We start from the raw sequence: 24,932 nt of genomic DNA on the forward strand, positions 1-24,932 counted from the left end.
TTGCTTGTGAATAATATTAAGTTCATTGTGAATGATGCATTTGCTTTGACTTTAAAATTGCTTATTACCTGAACTCATAAAAGTCAAATCCATAGTCAAATTAATTCAATAGAAATGTGCACTAATATAAAGAAAGAAAAAAACATAAACAATAGCTCAATAATAGTGCTTAACAATGCACACTGACTTCCGTTCAATGCACTTTCTTCAGCATGGAAATACATTTATTCTGGGAAATCTGCCAACTGGGGCTGTGGGATCTGTGGTCAGACAGTAGTAATAATTTACATATATAAATTCAATATTACTAAATATGGTTTTTAATTATTTTACCAATTTAGAATTATTACTATAATAATTAAAATTGAAATTAATTTCAATTTTTTATGCATAGTTTTAAATTTTTACATAATTTACTTTAACAAAAATAATAAAATTCTAAATCAATTTTATTTGCAAATTAATTTAGAGAAATTCATAAACATCCAATTATTTATAACATTACCTTATCAAATTCTTTAAGTTGCATAAAACATAATCCAAAATTGTGATATATTTCCTATAAATAAAAGTCATTCTTGAAAAAGTATATATCATAAAAATGTAGACCACTATAAATAAAAAAGCTTTTATCTTTAATTTAATGATATAAAATTTAAAATCTTACAGATTATAACAAGAAGATTAATGATGCTTTTGTTTTTACAATTTTCCATATTTTTAATTAAACTGTTAAATTCAACATTAATTAATTAATTACTCCTAACTTAATTAATCCTAATAAATATCAATTTTAAAAAGTATACATTATTAATTCTACATTATTAAAATTATCTATTTTATTTAAAATTTCTCTATTTTCTTATACTAAAATCATAAATGATACTAAGCCATGTGCATGTTTGTTCATTGTTAATTTTTTCCTGTACTGATTATGTTCACATATTCATCATTATGAGAGAAAATTGGCAAAATTATGCAAATAAAAAAATAAAGATAATTGATGTTACATCTATTACCAAATCTTATTTTAATAGCTCTAATCTGATGTCAAATGCTGCTCTAGATGTGTTTCTTTAAACTTGAAAACAGTTGAAATTCCAACAGTTCCAAAATATTGATGGGTGAAAAATCTTCCAAACAGTTTAATGAAAAAAAATATTTCTGCAATATGACATGACAGATGTTTGCTTTGCTACAGAGAAGCAATACAGTTTTTGTAAATAACCAAGGCTATTTACAATGAATTTTACTTTAAAAAAAAAAGGAAAAAAAAAGAGGTATTTGTCAGATTACAAAGCCACCTCGTGGAAAGAAGTCAATTTTACAAAAATTTTAAGAATATTGTAACTATAATATTTCTTTAAATTTTCATACGTCTTAAATATTTTGAAAAATACTAATGAAAAAAAATGTTTCTGAATTGTTAATTCAATCTAACTCATAACAGAACTAATTAAAACAGTCTTCAAATAATTTTTATCTATATTAGTATCACTGATCAAGCTTTAAATCCATTTATTTTTTATGTAATGTATTATTTATATATTGTACAAAAACTTTGATATAACATCTATTTTCAACAGGTCTCCTAAAGGTCACTAGAGAGCAATGGTCCAGGGGTTGCACTACATAATGCCAAAATCACCACTTGGTGATAATTTTATTAAAGTGGTGATAAAAGTATGATACTGGTGATTGCAAGTGGTGATAAAAACCATAGTTCACTTGTTACAAGCAGCATAAATCACACTTTGGAAAAAACAGCAAAATGTTGAGCTTCCATATAATGGTAGTCCCATGCACCACACACCTAGGGTGCATATACTTTTTGAATCAAACTGATACAAGATTACTCTAATCATTCAAATTGTGTATACAAACAAACTATAGCAATTTGATCAATCTCTATCTGTGTGTGTACAAATGCCATCTAGGATCAACTGGGCTGTGATCAAACTAATCCAAACAGCAGATAAAATCATTTGGATTGGATAAAAAAAGATTAAAGATGGTTACCACCATGGTTAAAGTCAAGTTTATAGTTGACAGTAAAGAAATATGTTTAACTGTCGACAATGAAAAGTACTGTAAAACTTATAACTTATAAATGGTAAGTAAAAACATCATTATTAAAATATCCAATAAACTGAAATGAAAAAATAAGTATTTAGAGTCAATTTTGCAAGATTGTACAGCAAGAATGCATGGCATGCATTCCCATTTTGTGAACAAATTTATTTAGCGTAAATGCAATTCAATCCTACTTGTATACTTTCTGCCTACTAAAACACATGACAGAAGCAAACACGTGACAAAGACTTATCCAGTCATACAGATTGATCCTTTTGAAAAGAAAAGTATATGCATTCCTAGCAATTTCATAACGTTATGTCGCAAGTTCGGACAGAAAAGTAGGAAGTGATGTTGAGAACCAAAGACAGTTTTTGTAATGCCGCCAAATGTTTCCACATTGGGGATTTTTTAATCAAATGATAGAAAATTTGGGGAATTTTTTGAGATGACTTGTTTCACTTCAATCTTTTTTCAGTAAACTAAAACAAAAATTTGACATGACAGAATCTGTGAAATACTGTTTAAACATTGTGATCAAATGTGTTCTTCAGAATTATTTATTAAAAAATTATTCATAAATGATTCCTATTGCTAAGTTCCTATTGCTATTGCTAAGGAAAGTTCGGATCTCTGATTCAAACAAAACTTGGTGAGCAGCTCCTTGTCCAAATAATAGGACCCACTTCTCACACATTTCCAAAAATTGGGCCTCCGAAAATTTAGTGTTTAGCTTATAGAAAAATAATGGTTCAGAGCAATGAGTAGTTTGGATTGTACACAATCTAATAGCAGTCAGTGTACTTAAACAAATATATGGAAGAAATTAAACATTAAATTTTCACTAATAATCATGCAAACAAAGAATTAATACAAATACATTATTTAATGCATACAATTAGATACATGCACTTTCATTAAATGATTACTGACTTTTTATATCCTTTTTACATACAGTGGGTGATCGGAAAGATTTTTATGTTCGGACAACGAACATCTCACAGAACAAACACAAGAAGAAGCAATGTAAAATAATGAATACTGATTGGTCTTCCCTTGTCTTCAGACAACAATTCAAAACTTTTTGGAGCACAGGAGATGTGACATTGACACTCAACCTGGTATATACTGATTGGGTAGTATTCCTCCGAATTTTGAAACTCTCCCTTGTAATTCTAGCCTTTTATTTTTCTGACAGAAACAATTTTTTTATAGTATTCGCATGACTGTCAGGCAGGCACTCATTAAGTTTTGCGTCGTTTTTATTTTCAAAAGGTGAGAGTATAATAACAAAGGTAGAGAGTGGCAGAATGTCTGATGTCTGTTGTTGCTGGGCAGTATGGCTCAAACAGGTCTACAGTAGGCTGCAGTTCAATCGAACTTCAGCCTACTGTAGCTAATCAAGAATCTTATGTAAGAAAGATACTGTATTATCAAGAAGATTCAAGTAGCTTAAAGAGTAACAAAAATCACATCTGAAAAATAAAGAACATTGAAGAGCTCATAATGGAACCTGAAACAGATCTGATGACAGAAGAATGCCAAGAACTCTTGAATGAAGAACACCAAGAAACTCAGCGAGATATGTTTTCTTCTGAAAAAAAGAATTAATGTCGATATCTGCTATTAAACATTTTTTTGAAGAAGTGGGATAATGTCAGAACGACAAACTTAGAATGGCATCCAAACAACGTTGAGGTTAATAGGATTAGGGATTTCTACAATTACAATGCTATTAATTACTTCTGAAAAATCTTGAAGAAGAGAGAAAAGCAATCGACATTAGACAGATTCTTTAACCCCCACAAACGAAAAAAACATGACTAATAAAAATGCAAGACTGTGTATATATGTATTTTTATTATTATATATAAATAAATGTAGTAAGAAAGTATGCATTTTTTATTTTTTGGGGTCTCCAGAATTTGATTAATTTCTGGAGACACCAAAATTAATCAAATTCCCATACAAGCCTATGGTAAATCGATAATTGGTTAATGAACAATTTGGATAGTGAACAAAGTCTTGGAATAAATTATGTTTGTTAACCGATCATACTTTATCCCACTGTACTTTAATAATTATTATTTATAAAGATATTAATTAGTCAATATTGTTTCATATTTATTAAGTAGCTATATTTAATATTGATCATACTGTTATGTATAATGAGTTTATTTATACATAACAAACATTTATACATTTATAACATAACAAAATATTAAGCAAATAGTTTACCCAATCTTTAGAAGAAAGTTTAACAGCTTCTTGATAAACTTCTATAGCTGTTTTATGTCTTCCAAGTAATACTCTAAACAAAAATTAAAAATAAAAATAAATAAAAATTAAATATGTTTTCATAAAGATAATATTCTACAAGACACATTATTATATTTATTAAAATAAAATACTTATTTAATTAATTAATATTCTGATAAAAAGAAATAGTACTTACAAAGAACGAGCAACTTGTTTTAAATTATCTCCAGAGGTATTCAAGATAGAACAAGTTTGAAATAGTTCTAATGATTCTTGAATTTTTCCTTCCACTCTTAATATTAAACCTAAACCAATAACATTGCTCATTGAATATATTTCAAATTTTTAAAAAATGAGCATTTTTTTAAAATTTTTAAAAAATGAGAAAAATTTTTTTTAAAAAGTAACTCATTTTTTATATATATATACACACATTTAGAAGCAACTTACTATGCATGTAACCCTTGTTTTAAACTGCTCAAAACAATTATGGGAGCATGTGACTGTTCTCATTAAGGAGTGGAAAGAATTTCCGAACATCTCATCAGCAACCTAATTGATTTCATGCCACACAGATGTGCAAGAGTTCTGGTCATTCACAGTGATCATATGATCGTACACTCTACTAAAGTTAGCCCAATACTCTAAAAAAATTCATTCCAGTTTTGTAGATGCAAATATTATCGATCAGCATATTGTAACAAGTGCAAAAAATGAAAATATGACAAAAATTTGGTTCAATGCACGGTTTTTACATATTGCTGTATCTTACACAACAAGAACATCTGACATTCAGCAACATTTGTTGTAAATGATTTTCTATGCAACATCTCTTGCCCTCCTAATTTTTTTGACCAGCATAATGGTTTGCTTTTAATGTTTCACAATAATAGCAGTTTTGAAATCAAAAGATGAAAAACTATAAAAAAATTTTCAAAAATATGCAGCTATAATTACTGGATATGATGCAAGCCAGGAATGGTCAACAAGCTGATTGTGGCATCATTTTTGGTCAATCATGAATAACATTGTCTGCTAAAATGAGAAAAACATTTGCAATTTCCATGGTAATATGAATTTCATATCTTCTAACTATTGCAATTGTTGTTAGTTCTGTGCTTTATGAGATTTTTATCTGCTACAGTACTAAGAACATTTCTCTGTAAATCTTTGCTTCTAATTGTGGCACAGTGAAAAAAACACATGCTGATACTGAATGAGAAATTTGTGCTGGATCATACTTTCTTTCAATGACCTTTGCATTGTTATTTTAAAAATTATTCTGTTGCACACTGAATGAGAAATTTGTGCTGGATCATACTTTCTTTCAATGACCTTTGCATTGTTATTTTAAAAATTATTCTGTTGCAAAAAATTTTAGTTAATGTAAAATGAGTGTGTCAAAGAGAAATGAAACTTATGAATTGTAAGACAAATGGAAATAAAATTTTTTTTATAGTAAATAATAAATGCTGCTGTTTAGTTTACACTTTAGTGCAGAGATGGGAAACCTATGGTATGTATGTCCAAAGTGGCATGTTGAAAGATATGTCTGGCACACAATTTCCTTTATTTTTATGACATAAATAGTCAAACACAAAAATTAAGCTTAATTATTATGTTTTTATGTTCAGCTCAATATATCAGGTCAGTCCATAAGTTCGTGTGTATTTTATGATCTTGAGAAAAATCTTGTTTTGCTGTTAAATATGCCAGTCTAATGTGATACTTTTTACACTGAAGTGTTAAATTGAATCTCATTCATATAATACTGTTCAGAATTGGGAATATTTCAGTTGTTTATTTTCGTTAAAATGGAAGTAACAGATGAATATAAGAGACGTGTTTTATACTTTTTATTTTTAAGTAATGAAAATGCTACAAATGCAGCCAAAAAATTAAATACTGTTCATAATCAAACTGTACTTAGTGTAAGGACTGCGCAGAAGTGGTTTGAAAGATTTAGAAATAATGATTTTAGTGTGAAGGATAAGGCTCGTACTGGAAGACCTGTTGACTTTGATGATGATGCTCTCTCTGCACTAGTTGAAGCAGAACCATCTTTAACAGTTGATGAAATTGCGGAACGTTTAAATTCATCCCATGGAACTGTTCATAGACATCTACAACAAATCAGAAAAGTTTCAAAGCTAAGAAAATGGATACCACATGAACTGTCAATAGCTAACTGACAACAACGTCAACTGCTCAACTCAAAAGCTTCAACTGGGAAATTTTACCTCATCCACCATATTTGCCAGATATTGCTCCCAGTGATTATCATCTTTTTCGGAGTTTGCAGAATTTTTTAAAAGGAAAAACTTTTGAGGATGAGAACAATGTAAAAAAGGCTATTTCTGAATATTTTGATTCAAAACCGAAATCATTTTACAAAGACGGGGTTAAAAAGCTACCATCACTATGGCAAGAAATTGTACAAAATAATGGTGAATACATTATAGATTGAAATAAAATTTAATTAAGATTTTTTGTTGATTTTTTTTGTAGATAAAAATACACATGAACTTATGGACTGACCTGATACAAAGCTGAATTTTTCTGATATATAAAATAGATTCAGCTTATTGTAATCATGGATAATGTTCTCAGTCAATTAATGTTATGAGAATTATCCAGTTGCAAAACAGACAATTTATAATGCACTTATTGTAATCAAGATTTGGTCATTGTTATCATTATATTTGATTCCTGTCTACAGACCTTTCTGTACTTTCTTTTCATACTAGTAGCCTCAATAATTGCATGTTACCATCCAAATGTTATCAATTATTGTTATAGATCCTAACCACTGCTTTAATAATTTTAACTGTTATTTGCTCATAATACAATAGTTTAAATTGCTGGCATTACACTATCTGTTGTTGAAGTTGATATCAGGAAAAAATACTGGATTAATTATTTATTAATTAATAAGTTTTCAAAATTTCAGATTAACATGTAAAATTAGAGGAACATTATAATGACCTCAGAAAAGGGAAGGTGAGCAATATTTTAGCACAAATAGCTTTGGAGTGTCATATCAAAGTTCAACTGGGCCATGTCAAGGTTTTAGAAAAGTCTTGTTCAGGAGATAACCTCAAAACAGTAGTAGTACAAATCTATAGCATCAGCTTAAGTACTAACATGTAAGAATGACTGAATCATTACCTATGCTGTGGAAATGGTGGAAAAATGAAAGATTGAAATCCACTAAAAAAGCTTCTTCATTTGCAATAAATCAAACGTAAACTAGCAACATCCACATGTTTATAATATTGAAATTTTCATCAGTAAATTTTCATTCTTATTCAAATTTTATCAAACCTTTCATCCTTATGCTGGAAATTTTATTTATAACCATCACAAAACATTTTTGGTCTTATTTATGAGCCCTTGTTAGGTGTTCTATCTTTCCATTTTAGAATAACATAAATTCTCCAAATTTTTCAAATCAAATTTTACAATTGAATCATGTATTGTTGATGCAAACAAGTTGTGTTTTCTTGTAATTTGTTCTAAATCCTTTTTTTAATGACTTATCTCTATGATGTCAGGAAAGTTTCTACATCTCTAGTGTTTATGCATTTGTTTCTGAGCTTGTGTTTAAATATCTCAACTTTTTCTTTATCATCACTGACCTCTTTTATGATTTTGAATTCTTCCCATATGACTGTTGTTCCTTGGATATTCTCAACTGTCACTAGCATTGTGTTATCTTAACCATCCCTGGAAATTAATTAGGACAAGTTCTTTTTTAGAATTTTAAAAGAATATTAAAACATCTACAGTTCTGTCTATTAATTTAAAAAAATCCAGCAATGAGTTGCTTAACTTTCCCAGCAACATTTAAAATTTTGATGGCACCAGATGTTATATTTTTTAAAAACTTTTTATATTTTTAATTATTATAAAATGGCAAAAGGCTTAATTTATGAAGGTAGAGATGGATTTTATAAAAAAAACTGTATATGCTAATAATGAGTAAAATCATCATTAAACCTGGCCTTATTTAAAATATGCCACATAACCCCTCTTTATCCCCTCACCAAAATTTAATAGCATCAATCCCCCTTATGACACAAACCTCCCTGAAAATTTCAGAAATTTTCAATTCAAAGAGGGTGAACAAAACTGTGTTCCCCCCACACACACTAACATCCATACATACAAAAAAAATACCCAAATGTTTTAGAATTTCTTGATGTTTCAAGGTCCCAAGTCCAAAATGTAAAAATCTTGAATCATTTTCTGACCGATTACCATACTTTCCCTGTTATATATAACAGAGTCAGTAATGTAAAAATATCAGCAGTGTTGATTTTTTTTAATTAGACAATGATCAGACAGATGAGATTTAATCATAAGAGTAGTTGATAAACTCAACATTTAAAACACAATATAAAAACTAAAAAAGCATAAAACATTTGTTTTAGTTCTGAAGTCCCACATTTTTAAAATGTATTTTGAATTATTCATCAAAATTTTAATCAATCCATTTAAAGTATTTTTAAAGACTTTAAATTCTTTATTGAGGTTATATTTAAAAATGTTCCTTTCCTTTATACAAATGCTAAGGATGAAGATTTTTCCATGATGCCAAAAAGATTTTAATGCTATTAAAAGCTCTTTTGCATTTTGAAAATTTGGCTAGTTTCTTCATTTTAAAATTTTCTGTACTTTAGAAATATTAATATGACATATTTAAATACAAAATGACTACTAATCTTAACACTGCATTGAGTAACAACAATCCATAAAACCTTTTTATAACAGTGTTGTGTCCTATAACAATCTTCATGAACGTTTTCGACCTCCACCAAGGTCTGCTTCAGGTGGTAACTAAACGGTGTCTCCTCTTGACCGTTGGAACGATGATGCCCGAGATGTAAATAATGCACATATCGCATTTCACCCCTCCACTTGTCCCAGTTCGAATTCTTCAAATAAGTATCTCCACGCCTGCGCGATCGTTTCTCCATGTTTAAAGTTGATGCAGATGCCCCCGATGTTGGCTTTATAAATCTCCCAGGCCTCCAGGTAATGGATGTGATCAATACGAAATGCCTGTCTGATTACTTTGGTGTTTTGGAAGTCTGCCTGAATTCAGGGTCAGTAACGTAGGCCGACAAGGCAGTGGTGTGCCTGTTATTTTTAATATCCGATTGATGCTTATGTAACTGTTTTTGTGTTGAGCAGATGGTGGAGCCAATGTAAGCTACATCTCTATGGAATCTATCGTCCCTGATGGGAATGGAGTATATCCTTGGGGCCCTGTTGAGATCTATTGTGTCCTTGACGTAGCACAGCAGGTCGTAAATAGTGCCAGCTCTCCTGTACGTGATCTTCGTGTGATTACGGCAAGCAATCTCCCTGTATAGGGGAGGGTCTAAATGTTGGTTGAACTGGACGACCGCACGTCTATCGTTCTTAACAGGTTGGTGGCTGCCATCCGGCGTAGGCAGGGGGTTGCTATTGCGGCATGTGGGACGGTCAGTGCTGGCACGGGATAAACCGCAAATCATGCCTTTACTGTAGCCATGCTCAATGGCAATTTTTTTCTATGCGGCAGAGCTCTAACTGAGTGTCGCGAGCGTTTGTGTGGTGCATGAAGGGCCTGTCTTGTAAGGGCATGGAAGGCCGCAATTTTGTAGGCAGAGGGGTCAAACGAGTTTGCGGGGATGAAAAATGGAAGCTGGTCCGGTTTACGGTAAACACTCATTTCTATCTTGCCACCCCTGAGACGTATGTCAACATCTAGAAAATGTGCACGCAAGTTGCTAACTTGATCTAAGCCAAGGGTGAGGCCGTAAGCATTGTCGTTCATGCACGACAAAAATCGTCGAGATTCAGTGTGGTTTTCCAAAGTATAAAGATGTCGTCCATATATCTTTGGTATAGACTGATGTATGGTAAGAATTTGGGCAGTACTCTCTCCTCCAACTGTCTCACCACCAGCTCGCAAAGGTCCCCAGATAGTGGGCTGCCCATGGACACAACACTGTTATAAAAAGGTTTTGTGGATTGTTGTTACATATTTAAATATTTAAAAAGTACTTATACCTTGAATAAAAAGAGCATATTCACACATTCCTTGTGTTTCATCTAGCTGTTCTTTAATTAAAGTTTTGCAGATATCGTATTCTTTTCGAACATAGTGAAGATGAATTAACCAATTTCTTCTTTCTAAGGTAGGCAGTTCTGGTGCTAAATAAAAAGAAACATTGAATCATACACAATAGTTTTAGAGATAACTATTTACAATTTCTTTATTTGAGTAACCTCAATAATACTTTTGCCAAAAGTTCCATCCAATTTTGTGATTAGAATTTTTTAAATATAAAAACTGAATTTCCTAATAAAAACAATTTATAAATATTTTTTAAAGAAGTGAAATTTAAAAATTTTTCTTAAACACAGTTACAATCATTATATATTCTAATGATCTATCAGAAATTCCTATTTTGATTTTAAAAAATTTTCAGTTAAAACATTAATTACACAAAATTCTTTTTGATCTTCATGAATTTTCATCTTACAGCTATATAACATAATTATATTGAAAGTGATAATTATATCATATCAAGTGATAATTAATCATTAACATATGATTAATTATCACTTCATATGATTAATCATACTTCTAGCTATGTATTTCCGAGACCGTGTCTCCCTTTATTTGTTTTTTTCTTCACTACTAGGTGCATAAATAGACACAAGGCATTTTACATCATCTTTATTAATCTTCCATAGGCTGATATGTGTTTCGGGCAAGGCCCCTCATCCATCGGCATTATATCCAGAATTTTCTTTAGGTTTCGTTGTATATTTTTTCATTTAAAATTATTTTCCAGCATATACTCTTCATATATGCTGGAAAATGCTAAATGTTGAACCATAAAACCTTCACTGTAATAGTAATTTAAATTATAAATATATTTTAAACTGCAATGATATTTTAACAATTTTAACTGTAAATACATAATTTTAAATGAAAAAATATATATGTAACAATGAAGCCTAAAGAAAATTCCAGATGTAATGCCGATGGATGAGGGGCCTTGCCCAAAACATGTATTGCCCTATGGAAGATTAATAAAGACGATGCAAAATGCCTTGTGTCTATTTATGCACCTAATAGTGAAGAAAAAAACATATACTTCTAGCTTTAGAACTGGTTAAATTAAATTTTCTTTAAAAAACGTGTTCTTTAATAATTTAATCCAAAAATATCTATTTCACAAACTATAAATTATAAAAAATGATTTTATAAAATATAGGTCTATTTTTACAAAGATTATACAGGGTGCTCACTTTAACATTTATCCAGAAGCAAAAGAGATCTTTCCACATTATACAAGTATATGAATCTAGTGCATTAGTTTCACTGCAATGTTTATAGTAAATTAAGTCATTAAAAAAACAGACATCTGTAAATTGCACAATGGTTTCAAGAAAATACATAAATTTTCCCAGCTTTTTAGAGTGGAAATATAATGGAAGTAAATCATTTTAAAATGATTTAGTATAATGTACAGAGAATCTCTGACTGTACAGGGTAAAAACTAATATTGCATAAATTAATAGAAAAACAGTTAACGTTATTTTGCTATAGTATATGTTCAAAATGACTGCTTTTAATTAATTAATGGCAATACAAAAGTATAAATAGCTGAGAGTGATACTATACATGGCATGTCACTTATCTGGCATCACTGTCCCAAATATCTCTTGTATTTGACTCTCCAGTTTGTCAATATCAACATAGGACTGCTGGGTTTGTCATACACTGATGCTTTCACATGACCCCACAAGAAAATATCCAGTGGGGTTAAATCTAGAGAATGCAATGGCCATGGAATAAGGCTGTGTTGTCATATATATCAGTTATCTGAGTTACTGACACAGAGCATCTGTCCAGGAATGAGCTGGATTGACATCACAATGGTACCAAACATGCCACAGTTGCTCCAATGGCAAGTTGTCAAGGTATTTTTTTACCATTCTATGTAGGATACTAAGAAGTGGTCACAAGTTAGGGTGTTGGTGATAAATACAGGACTAAGATGCTGCTCACCCCAGATGTTTACACAAAATGCATCTGGCATTAAATATTTAATATGCATTGTGGAGCACACTGTGCCCAATGATGCACAAACACTATTTCAAAAAATTGCCTCATCAGTCCATAAAACATGTTCCAGCAGTTGTGGTTCAACCTAATATGAATTTATCATTACATTGCATAACTCTAATCATTGTATGTCATCCGTTCACATTGTACCAGTTGCAGATGGAAGTTGAATGGATTCATGTCATGACAACATAAAATTCTATGTCTGTTATAGACTACTTTTTCTTCCTTTTCACATATGTTTGTATGTGGATTTGCATGAATATATACTAATTCATCAAACCTCAGTTTTTGAACTTAATTCATTCTTAAAAGCAAAATGTTCCATCACCACCAACCAAAACCAAAACTATTACTTCTCAAAAAGTGCTATAGACTTGAACTTTGTCTGCATGAAATATTACCAAATCAATCAAGACAGACAAAAAATACTTTAGTATTAATAAATNATTATATAATTTTGAGAAATTTAATAATCAATTACTTTTTTCTCATACGTTCTTCACTTTCTTCCATTTCTTCATCACTGCTATCACGCCGCTGACGTTTCTTTGGTTTCTCTATAACCTTTTTAAAATAGGCATATTGTACTAATTCTATAGCAGTCTGTGCATCTTCTAATTCCACGTTTTTTGAGAGTCGTGCTTTAGCATGAGCAGTGGACAATCGAATTAACGTTTCAAGCGTTCTTGCAGTAACAGGTTGAGTCTAAATGAAATCAATATAAAATATGCATTCATTTATTAGAAATGCATCAAATATACGGATGTTTCTTTTTAACTTACCCTAGCAAGATCTGTATGTTCAGTTTCCATTGTACGCAAATGAGCATATTCTTCAGCAATGCAATCGCATGCTTCTTGTGTCAATTTTGGTTTAAGACAGCGAGCTATGTAAATATATTTTCTCATGAACTGAACACTTAGTATTTTCTCCCTATAATGAAAATACATATTAAAAAGCAATAAAAAAAACACTAATAAAGTTTTGTTATTTAATTTGAGTTAAGCACCTTTAACACAGATGTCATTTATATTATATGAATGTCAATTAATACAGTTTTTATTAATTAATTTGATTTAAATTCAATTGCAATGTGTACCAAAAAAACAGAAGTACAGAGATACTTCAGTTTTCGTTGATAATCTGTCCAAAAACAATCAGCGAAATCTGAAACCAAGGCAATTATTTCCTTATGAATCAATGTAAATCCAATTAATTTGTTCTAGACACTCCAAAATAATACCAAAAACACATTTTATAGAGAATAAACATAGTGTTTAAAACTAAAAACAATAAGAAAGTAATATAAAATGAATATAAAAGTGACTGATTTCAGCCATCATAATGTTGCTCTCGTATTTTTCAATGATTTCCTTCTTCAACTCGATTGTGTTCCTTTTTCTTCGAAAGGCTGCTGGCTCTGGAAACTTTCTTTGGTCCCTAGATGGAGCAAAAGGAAAGGAAAGCAATGGAATTGTTTGGCTAGAGGAACGAGATAATAATGCTCACACGAGAAACAATGCCACACTAAGAAGGAAAACGCAAGGGTCGCTCTTTTCTTATGCAAAATTAGCAGTGAGGTCATGTGGGCATGCTGACAAAAACCGAGATCAATTTTTGGCAAAAAAAATTGATGAAAACCGAAAGTGACAATAACCAAAGTCAATGAAAACAAAGGTATTACCATAGTATCTTACCCATATGCACATTGAAATCTAATTTGAATAACAACAACATCAATGGTTTGTTTCATGATGTGATGCAATATTGGCACTACTAACTTCTGAATTGGTAGTCCCCTCGTTGATTGGTTGAGCTGTCAATTTTCTTTAATACAGGAAGTATATGGAGTTGACCATCTATGTCTCTAATTTGTGGCTGGCTCTTGCCAAGGAGGTTGTTCAGCAACTGAGTTATTATATGGTAACAGGACAAATATGGCATTCAAAATTTTGTTTGTAAACAAAATTTTTCAAAACCTGAGGTTTGACTGCACTTCAATGTCATGAACACAAGGGTGGTCTGGACCAGGACTTCTGATTAGCTTGATGACATCAGTTTGCTTTAAATGGCATATTGTATTCAGAATTATTGTATGTGTAGCTCATAGAATCTAGATGTTGCTTTTCGTTTCCCCATAAAGAATAATTTCACAACAGTGCTCATGAGTATAGTCATAGAGCTCTACCAATCAGCAAATTATATGATGGCTCTGTAATAGGGATGGTAAAAATGTGTGCTACTACATGACTTGTCAGCATCAAATTTTAATTTGCAGCTTGTTCTTATATTTGAAAAATTTGCATATTGCCATGGAACTACAATGCAATTTACATAATATTATGTCCTTTTTTTTGAATGAATTAATTTATTTTACTGTAAATGGTAGAACTAATGCACCATATGCAGAAAACTCAAAATGCTGGAAATATCTCTTTTGCCTGCATAAATGTTAAAGTTAACACCCTACATAATTGTAAACTATTACATTCTAATGTTTTTTGTAGAAACTGATGATTAACAAAGAAAACTTTAATTAAGTAAACAGTTAGTCTAATAAAATAAAAATTAAAAGGCAAATAAAAAGTTTATTTCAACTTAAATATTGTAACTAATGTTATAGGTGAAAATAAACTTGTAAAAAAATATGATATAAAGGGATTTACCAAAAATAAAACTATTTGACAACAATAACAACAGTAAACTAAAATTAATAAAACTGCAAGCACTTTCATTCAATTTATTCAAAATTCTTCAAGCAAATGAGCATGGAAAATATTTAACAGAATAGAATGTTTTCTACAGCCATAGTAATATGAATATTAGCAGTATCTATATACGTGGGGAAACCCAAAAAAAACCAGATTTTTTGTATAAAAACTTTCTTTATTAACTTTTTTACAAAGTTTCTTCAGTCACCTTCAAAGTGCTCTCCATTAGATGCGATGCACTTGTGAAGTCTTTTTCCCCATTGTTTGAAGCATCTCTGGAACTCTTCAACCTTCATATCATCCAGTGCCCTTAGCAAAGCTGTTTTTACTGTCTCCACATCATCAAAATGCTTCCCTTTTAGATTTTTCTTCATTCTCGGAAACAAAAAAATTTGCATGGGACTAGGTCTGGTGAATACAGAGGGTGGGGAACAATAGGCCATCCCCGAGAGGCCAAATAGTGGGTCACTCGTAAGGCTGTGTGCGGGGGCATTGTCATGATAAAGGAACGAGTCACCTACTCACCAAAGTTCCAGACGTTTCCTTCGCACATCTTCTCGCAGACGTCTTAACACTTTTTTGGCAGATTTTTTCAACGTTTTCATCATTTTGAGATGTTGAAGGACGCCCAGAACTTCACAGGTAGAACAAAATAACAGTAAGAGAAACCTCAAACATAAACCTACAACTGACACCATTTGCACAGCTGTTTCGTGAAGGTCTCTACTAACCCCATGTAATGGGAGAACTCTCTACTATGTCTATGAATGGCAGCACGCTCTCAGTTCAGTTTTTTTCAGTTTCTATATTCCTTGTAGAATATAGGTAACAGGAATAACAGCAACATCAAATTAATCTTGGATGAAAGAATTTTGCTCAATAAATTGAACAAAAGTGTTTGAAATTATAACGAGCAATTATTTAGTGTGATATCGTCACAATACCAAGCTGCAATTTTTAATCATATATTTAACTAGCTGTTACCTGCGGCTTTGCCCGCGAGGATTTTGCAAGCAAACCTCATTTATATTCTGTATTTCAACAACCATAGTAATTGTTATATAACACCTACCACTGAGAATGATGAGAATTGCCAAGAAACTGTTTTCAATTTGATTAATTTTCTGGAACGTTTACAATCATTCTATAATCGAACCAATATGCAATAACAAATTCAAATTTAAAACGGTTTGAACATTTAGTTAAAAAATCGAAATAGATAAAAATATTTATAATAATGTCTGAAATGTTATCAATTTAATACATCTAAGTACTCAATGAAAATTAAACGTAGTTGAAAATGGAAAATCGCATCTAAAATAGTACAGTAGAAGCCGTTCTTCCGGTTAAGATAAAACCTCGCCCCCCATGGGGGAATTTCAAAAAATCCCTTCTTAGTGTGCATTCTCATGGTATACCCTACTAAAATGCAAATAAAAACAAAAAATTGCATCTAAAATAGTACAGTAGAAGCCGTTCTTCTGGTTAAACCTTAATCCTCTCCCTCTCCCCCTGCGAGGGAATTTCAAAAAATCCCTTCTTAGTGTGTGTTTTTATGTCGTACCCTAACTGTGTACCAAAGTTCACCTCTTTAGGTTCAGTGGTTTGCTCTGGGCGATGATGAATCAGTCATTCAGTCAGGACAAGTAATTTTATATATTTGGGTTTACTTAATTTAAAATATATGCTCTCCACCTCAAATTTAGCTTGCCCCTGTACATCATACTTTTCCTTTAACAATAGAGTCATGTCGGTCATCTATCAAACACCTTTTGGGGAAAATTTTTGAACTGAAATAACATGACTTCTGGTTTCTATTGAATGTTCTTATATAATTAATCACAGCCTCCTGCTCCTAAGATTTCCATATCTGGTCTCGTCTTTCATCTATCTAACTCCATTCTCAAGATTAAGGAAAGAGAAAGGGAAGAACAGGCAGACGACAGTTGGAATTTATAGGTCTACAACAATTTTTCCAAATTGCGGCACAATGAATTTTAGTTTATCAGTATCTTTGTTGTTACATAGCTTTATTTTCAGTTTTGTAACAATGTTCAACCAAATAATCTCAAAGAAATTAAATAAATAACTATATATAAAAAGTTTGAAAGTGAAAAAAATTTTAAATAGTAATTATAACATCTTTCCTGTTTTACACCTTTGAAAAATAATAAAAGTTTAAAGATAAATATAAACAGTAGTAATTATCAAAAACTAAAAAATTTTTAATACAGTAAGTTTTGTATATTGATATATTGTAAAATTTCATTGAATATTCAGGGGCTTCTGAGGATCATATATATTTCTCAGATATTTGAGGTTATTATATACAGAATTAATCATAAAATATAGAATTTCTAAGAAAAATTCAAGGAATAAGAATTTTCCTTCTGAACATAAAAATAAGGCTATATGTTTAATGCTTATTTTAAGCATTAAAATTTTTTATTTACAAAATCCCTATATTATGTGGAATTATTTATGAGTTTTAGATGTCAATTATAACATAAGCTGACCATAATTTCTTGTCCCACTGTCCCATTCTAATATAATAATGTTAGAATGGGACAGTGGGAGCCATAGCTGATAAATATAGACTCTTCCTTATTATGAATCCATCAAGAAATATAGATGAGTGTTATTAACAACTTGTTAATGCATTATTAGTGCCATTGATTTGGTGGCTTAGGAAAGAATAGGCATATGTAAATTTCTCTAAAAGAATTTATTTTTAAAAACCTAATAACAAAAATTGTTATTTTTATTACAATATGAATTGAAATGTAATACTTAGGTTCATGTAGGTTTTCCAAGGTCAATATTTTTCAGATAAAATTATATTGTTTAATAAGTTTTGGTCACTTTCAATTTTATCATAAAACTTATCACATTGCTTTTCATAAGCAAGTCACAATTTTGCTTATGAAGCATTGCTTTTGTGGGTTCAATATTTAATTCAACCTGCTTTTGAACACAAGGAATTTGTGAGTGAAAACATTCTTTCTACAGAAGCTGTAATTTCTGCAAAGAAAGAACTAATTTATCAAATTATTAAAATCTTTAAATTTGAAATCCTTTTCATGCATTACATTAAACTATCTGCTAAGAAAATTTTTTCTTTATTCCATTTCTCCAAGTGTTTGGTTACTATTGTTTTTATCCATTAATTGAATAATCAAATTCTCTGCATATCTATTCATGTAATATGTTTCTTAAATTCATCAAAAATATTCTGTATTTCTTGCCATCCAGGCAAATTCCTCAGCAATATCTATTCAAATTTATAACCCTTATCTTGATGCATAGTAAACAGTTACCAAGAGATCACAATATACAAATGTCTTTAATATACAAATTAGAGAGCTAAGCTTTTGATTTTCAAAAAACAAGACAAAAGTGAACGTTTTATGAAAACAGCAGCACAACTACATTAGGGCAAAAATCAATACCATTCTACTGAAACAGTACATATGGGCTACCTACAATAAAAGAAATACATCAATTAATCCTCTGAAAGCTTACTAAAAAACAATAAAGTGATGAACTACTGATGATAAGTAAAATATAACGAGTACAGCTGTCCCTTGATAGTCCGACGTTTTGTAATCCGACATGCTCAGTAGTCCAACGCACCTCCCATCAAGGTACCCGTCCCCATTACTTGTCTGCTTGCACAGAAGCATGTCGCAACGTGAATCTCCCCACCCAATTCTTACACGATGACACACATTTAGTGTGTTTTCCGTGAGCAGTTCTGTTCGAACAGTTGGAGTAGGGAGTATTGTAGGCTACTGCTAGCAAAACAATGCCAAATATGTAATCACTTTCGGTAATCCGGACGCTTTTAGTAATCCGACACCCCTTTGGTCCCACACCTGTCGGATTATCAAGGGACAGCTGTAATTATTTATTGTGACATCATTACAAGCCAGGCTGCAATTTTTTGTCACAATGTTCTCAATTTTAGCAGTGTTTTGCCTTGTACATCATAATTTTCCTGTTAAAAATGTAGTCAAGCCAGTCATCTATCTAACCGGGTATACAACAACTTAGTGATGGTCAATTGGGCAATTCACAAGCAGGTGACAGTTAACTGGGTGACTGTCATCTGGGCAACAGAAACTTAAACATTTTTGCAAGCTTAACAAGTATACTATTTGGCAGATGTTTATTTATTTATTAATTTGTAAACATTGGTAAAAAATATATAAATATAAATATGGTTAAGACTTATGAGGTATGAGTTATAAATTATGAACTACGAGTTACAAGTTACTTCCAACTTAGGAAAAAGAAAATGTTTTGAAACAATGTACTGGCACTTTAGCATTGCTACTTATTTTATGTCAGAAGCAGTCAACAAAGCACATTAAAGAAAAGCAGTTCTTTGAAAACAAATTATTTCAAAAAACTTCTATACTTTTTCATTTTAATGTATAATGTAATGTATTTTTAATTTTATGTAATTGTTGGCTTTGTTTTTATATATATTTGTTAATTTTGGCAGTAGATATCAACTGTCCTTTGAGACTTTTTTATTTACTTGTAAAAATAAATAAATAAGGTATGCAATACATATAAGTATGTTTGCTAGTTACAAAATCACTCTTTTAACTTGTTTCTTAAAAATATCTTATTTAAATTTACCAGCATCAATAAAAAAGAATGGCAATTTTTATAAATAAAACAACAAAATTTATATTTTGTCTATTGTTCACTCTTATTTTGCTCACTCTTAAATTATTCACTCTTATTGTTCACTGCCAACTAGGAGCTGCACAGATGTCCAGTTCCCAGTTAGCAGTAGCCCAGTTGACGGTGTCCTTATCTAATTCCATTCAGGAGAAAATTTTTGAATTGACATACCATAACTTCTGGTCCAAACTGGAATATGAATGCTGTACAAGCCAGGATATCCAAAGATATTTGGCAACTTGTTGTTGGTATTAGTCAGTCAAAGACTTGGCCCAAGTGCACATACTGGCTACCATCATAAATGCTACCATCATTGTGTAAAATTACATCTAGATATATCTATGTCTATTCGTTAATATTAAGTTTAAGACCTTTTTTTAGCTGGATACCTTTTGCTTCAGTCTAACCATCAATTTAACACTGTTCTCGAGATTAGGGAAGAACAGACAGACATACAGATGAACGACAGTGGGAATTTATAGGTGTATAATTGTTGAAAATTGCAGTCCAAGAAGTAAAATGTGATGATTAATTTAAAAATATTGCATAATTTGTCGTGATTTAACAATAGTATGACTACCTTTTCTTGGTGGTGCCTTCTTAGCAGCTTGACTAATTGAAACTGTACTACTTGTATCTGATGATTTATCCACTGATGCATCACCAGAACTGCTTGGTTTCTCTTCAGACTCTAATTTATCATTACTTTCCATTACTTTAGTAGCTATTAAAATTTTAAATTTATAATACAAGCTTTCCAAATTATGCTATATAATAAAGATTATGGTATACAGATTTCCGTAAAATTTCTTTAAAATATATAACTTTGTAAACACTAAACACGCGCCGTTACCAAAACAAATACAGTAATTACAACCAATGCCGGCCTAGTGCTGCTCTCTGGCGAATTTATCAAAAAATAAAAAAATAAAATAAAAATATTCTAATTTAAGTTTTTGCGGAAAATTGCAATTTTATATAATTAATATTTATTACATAACAAAAAGTTTTATAAATATAATATTTTTTATAAAATAAATTGACTCAAAATAAGTTAACAAATACTTTAAATGTATTTCATCCATATTTTGAAACAGGCTCTATTATTGGTTGTCTAAATGAACTTTTCTCCGCTTGTCCAATCAGCATTTTTTAAAGAGATCGAAAATATCGTCCAGCCGAGCTGGTTTATCGAGCAGGAGGAAGGAGATTTTCAAAGTCGAGCTCGTATTCATATTTGTAAGGAATCAAGATGTTGTTCACGTTGCAGAAATCGGCGATTACACCGCTAGCGTGAGTATAAATATCGATTAAACGTAGACCTGTAAATTTAAATTTTAATATAAAATGGCTCCTTGCCGTTATAAATAAATTGTTATAAATTAATAATTAATTACAGGTTAGTAAACTGCAATTAATCTTTAATATTAATTTCCATCTCGTATATTACATACTAAACCTTTAATTTCGATATTTATTCAAATTCTTAAAATAAATATTATAATTAAAACTGTACAGTATACTGTATATAGGATATGTAACTATAATGCTTATATATAGAGAGAGATTATCTAATGAACTCAATATTCCAAAAATCACCCCTGATCAAATAATCTTAAGGTCCACCAGTGGTCAATCGATTCCACTCCCTGAACACTGGGAGTTTGGTCGTGAGTTTGCACCTCGCTCGGATCGGCTGACCATGTGGAGTTTTCTGGGTTTTCTCCATATCTGTAACGCCCGAATAGGGGCCATTTACCCTTAAAAAGACCTCCCGGTTGGCATTCCCCTAGGCATATTGCCCAAGTGTTGCATTTTCTAGCAGACTTTTAACCACAGAGAACTGTAACTTATATTATTACACTACTTTTGATCAAAAATATTAAATAAGTTATGAATTTCAATTGATATAATTACATTTTTATTTATTGAACTGATAAAAATATAATTCCGTGCAATCTATAAGCACATTGTTTGGTTAAGCACTTTAATATGGCTGGATAAGCGAGCCAATGACGTAGTTTATTTCAAATGAAATGGGCTCTTGTTGGATTGCTTATCTTTTTCTATTAAGGATGTTTTACTATGCAATGCACCCAATATATGGTCTTTCTACAAAACAATATAGGCCTGCCATATTTACTGTAATGTAAGACCACTTTTTCGAGTTTTAGGATTTCTGAAAATTGGGTGCATCTTCTATTTGATGTAATACATTGTAATTAGTAACCTTAGTGTCGTGCATCTTATTTTCTGTAACTAGAAGTCACTAATTCCATTGAGTGTTTTTTTTTTTAATTAATTTAAACCAATATTTGTAATTTTTAATGTTAAAGAGATGAACTTAGCTCAATGTTGTTAGTCTATTATAATAATATTGTAAGTACTTGGATTAAAATCCTTGAAAAAGTTGTGCATTGCTCTTTCAAGAAATGTTACATTTCCAATGCTTTAAATGGCACTTAAGATGATTGCATGTGAAAGATATGAACATCAAATCCAGTTTTGATTTACAACAACCTAACACAAAGTGAAAAGGTTTCTGACTTTGCTAGCATGAAACAGTAACATATAACTTATTTTACTGTGCAATAAATTTGTTTGAATTATATTTCTTCAAAAAGAAATGCATGGATGAGTATGAGAAATTAAGATGCATCTTAGATTTGATGGTATCTTCTACAGTATTCAAGTAAATATGGTAGATATATTCATAGATAGTAAATTGCAACTAAAATATCAAAATTTTATCAACTTCAATGCATTCACAAGTTAAAATAGGTAAGTAACAGTTAATAAGAATGAAATAAATTGAAACAGTCAAAGCAAAAACCTTAAGATAAGAGTTCTTTTAATTCTCCAGTACTATCATCATTATAAGGAATAAAAATACTAATCTCGGTCTCAAAGACCATTGTGAAATTGGAATTACTTTTTTATATTTTCAATTGTACAGGCATTTTTTTTTAACTTTTTCAATCCATTTGATGATATGTTAATTGTGTTATAATTTAAACAATTATTCATCATACTGGTGTGAGAATTAAGAACCTAACCACAAAATTACCAATATACCAGCAAAATTCAATTTAAAAACGAACGTTTTCTACCGTCTTCACCGGTCATCCTCAGGTTCGATTCCAAGATTTCAAAAAAATCGAACATCGCAATTATGCGCATGTCCGATGCAGGGCCTTAATAAAACTATTCGTGGAATTGGTTTCCTGCTTCAAAAATCCGATGTTTATATTATAGTGTAGACATATATGGCGCGCATCCATTATACGTCATAATAGTGTAGGCATATATGGTGCGCATCTATTATACGTCATAATCTATTATACGTCATAATACGCCCTCCACGCCGTCGCCAAAGAGTCTGTTTCCTTGAAATTGATGGCTGTTCCCTTTCTGAACGCTTTAAAAATTTCCAGCTGTTCTATGTGTTATAATTTTTTTTTGTTGTTACTTTATTGTAACAGTGAAGGAAAAAATTGAATGATGTAATATTTTATAGTTTTACTATACTTACAAAAGTCAATAAATAAATATTCTGTGTTATTGTATTCTAAATAAATTAAGAGAGATAAATACAAATCATTTACAGAATAATAAATTGTAAAAGCTGTAGAAATAAGTGAAGTTTTAAGGTTCTGTTCAAATATTCGCTACACAGCTTTGTTATGCTTGAGAGACATAATTGTTGCAGTTGACAATGCTTGTATTTTGTCTTACTATTTTGTAAAAAGCATGCAAAAGTGTTCTGTTTTTTCAGGTTCTATGTTCAAGATTTTTCTAGTTGCAATCAAATCAGTCTTGGAATACATCTTTTCTGTAATTCTTAAGTCAAGTACCAAGCCTAGTTCGTTCCACAAAAAATGAGCTTGTTACTGCTTATAAACAATGCTTCATTTTAGTTGTAGAATTATCATAATGTTATTTATAATTATTATAATAATTCAATATTCAATATAGTCCTTACTTAAGTTTGGAAAAATGAAGCAGTTCAGTTTACAGCACTGAACTGAAAGGTTATTTTGGATAAAACAGAATATGGTATCTGTTTACATATGCAAATGGTAGACATCTGATTCAGGAAAAACTATATAAAAATGCAAGAATTTTCAAGCATGCATACAAAAAAATATAAATTTAGTACTAGTCTGTCTTCAGGTTCTGTGTTAGTACAAAATAGCTTTATTTTCACCTTTGAAAATAAAGATATTTTGTTTTGGCTTTTTGACTAAGATCTCCTCTATTTGCTAATCGGAAACTACATCAGTGTAATAAGTCCTATTAACAAACAAGGTCCAAGTAGAGAAATTTATAAGAGTAAGGACATAGAGTTAAAAATAATTAACTATATATGAACTTCTGATGCAAACTGGAAGTCATGTTATTTCAATTCAAAACTTTTCCCCTGAAAGCAGTTAATAGATGACTGGCATGACTATATTGTTAAAGGAAAAGTATGATATGCAGGGGCAAGCTACTACTAATTTGAGGTGGAGAGCATATATTTTAAATTATATAAATAGACTAGCTTACCTGTCGCGCATTGCTGCGATTTCAGAAGAAACGAAATTCAAGCAAACTCATTATGATAAAATTAAATTTACATTTTATCATTTCTATTAAAAAATTTATTATTATATTATTATTATTAATTTTCATCGGGAAAGCATTTCAAAGTGTCGTTTCAATTCTATTTACTTATTGGAGTGCTTGTGGACGCACGATATTTTTTGTTTTTCCATCTGGTGCATACACGAATAAATCAGAAGGTTTTCCGACGCATGAGCTGGCCACATACAGTTGTACTGTACATGTGAGAAGCACGGATTCTTTAAATTTAGCTCAATACTCACAGAGATTGTTAGAAGTGCGATATTCCTCATTTTTATATATATTTTTAAAATCCTTTATAATTTTGATTATTTAATTGCTCCTTCCTCTCTTCCTTGGCATGTTGTGAAATTTCTGATAGTTGGATAATAAACCGTTTTATTGTAATTTGTCTTTTTAAATTATTTTGAGTCGATATTAAAATTTGGGAAAGG

At 30.7% G+C, this 24,932-nt stretch overlaps 2 protein-coding genes across 2 annotated transcripts in view; one reads left to right on the forward strand and one right to left on the reverse strand.

The window, feature by feature from the left end:
• LOC111622551 (Bardet-Biedl syndrome 4 protein-like) overlaps window positions 1-20,763 on the reverse strand; it is a 33,497-nt gene extending 12,734 nt beyond the window's left edge. The window contains exons 1-5 of the mRNA XM_023364963.1: window positions 20,453-20,763; window positions 10,393-10,536; window positions 4,529-4,637; window positions 4,312-4,384; window positions 506-559 (exon numbers count right to left, since the gene is read on the reverse strand). Coding sequence (XP_023220731.1) covers window positions 506-559; window positions 4,312-4,384; window positions 4,529-4,637; window positions 10,393-10,536; window positions 20,453-20,585 — 513 coding nt within the window. The 5' untranslated portion in view covers window positions 20,586-20,763. The remainder of the gene's footprint in view (window positions 1-505; window positions 560-4,311; window positions 4,385-4,528; window positions 4,638-10,392; window positions 10,537-20,452) is intronic.
• A 246-nt stretch (window positions 20,764-21,009) lies between these two features.
• The window catches only part of LOC111622552 (ATP synthase subunit gamma, mitochondrial-like), a 17,876-nt gene continuing 13,953 nt past the window's right edge, over window positions 21,010-24,932 (forward strand). The window contains exon 1 of the mRNA XM_023364964.1: window positions 21,010-21,165. Coding sequence (XP_023220732.1) covers window positions 21,125-21,165 — 41 coding nt within the window. The 5' untranslated portion in view covers window positions 21,010-21,124. The remainder of the gene's footprint in view (window positions 21,166-24,932) is intronic.

This window comes from Centruroides sculpturatus, unplaced genomic scaffold (genome assembly GCF_000671375.1).
Source record: "Centruroides sculpturatus isolate CEXI.00-Female unplaced genomic scaffold, Cexi_2.0 scaffold345, whole genome shotgun sequence".
Taxonomy (NCBI): domain Eukaryota; kingdom Metazoa; phylum Arthropoda; class Arachnida; order Scorpiones; family Buthidae; genus Centruroides; species Centruroides sculpturatus.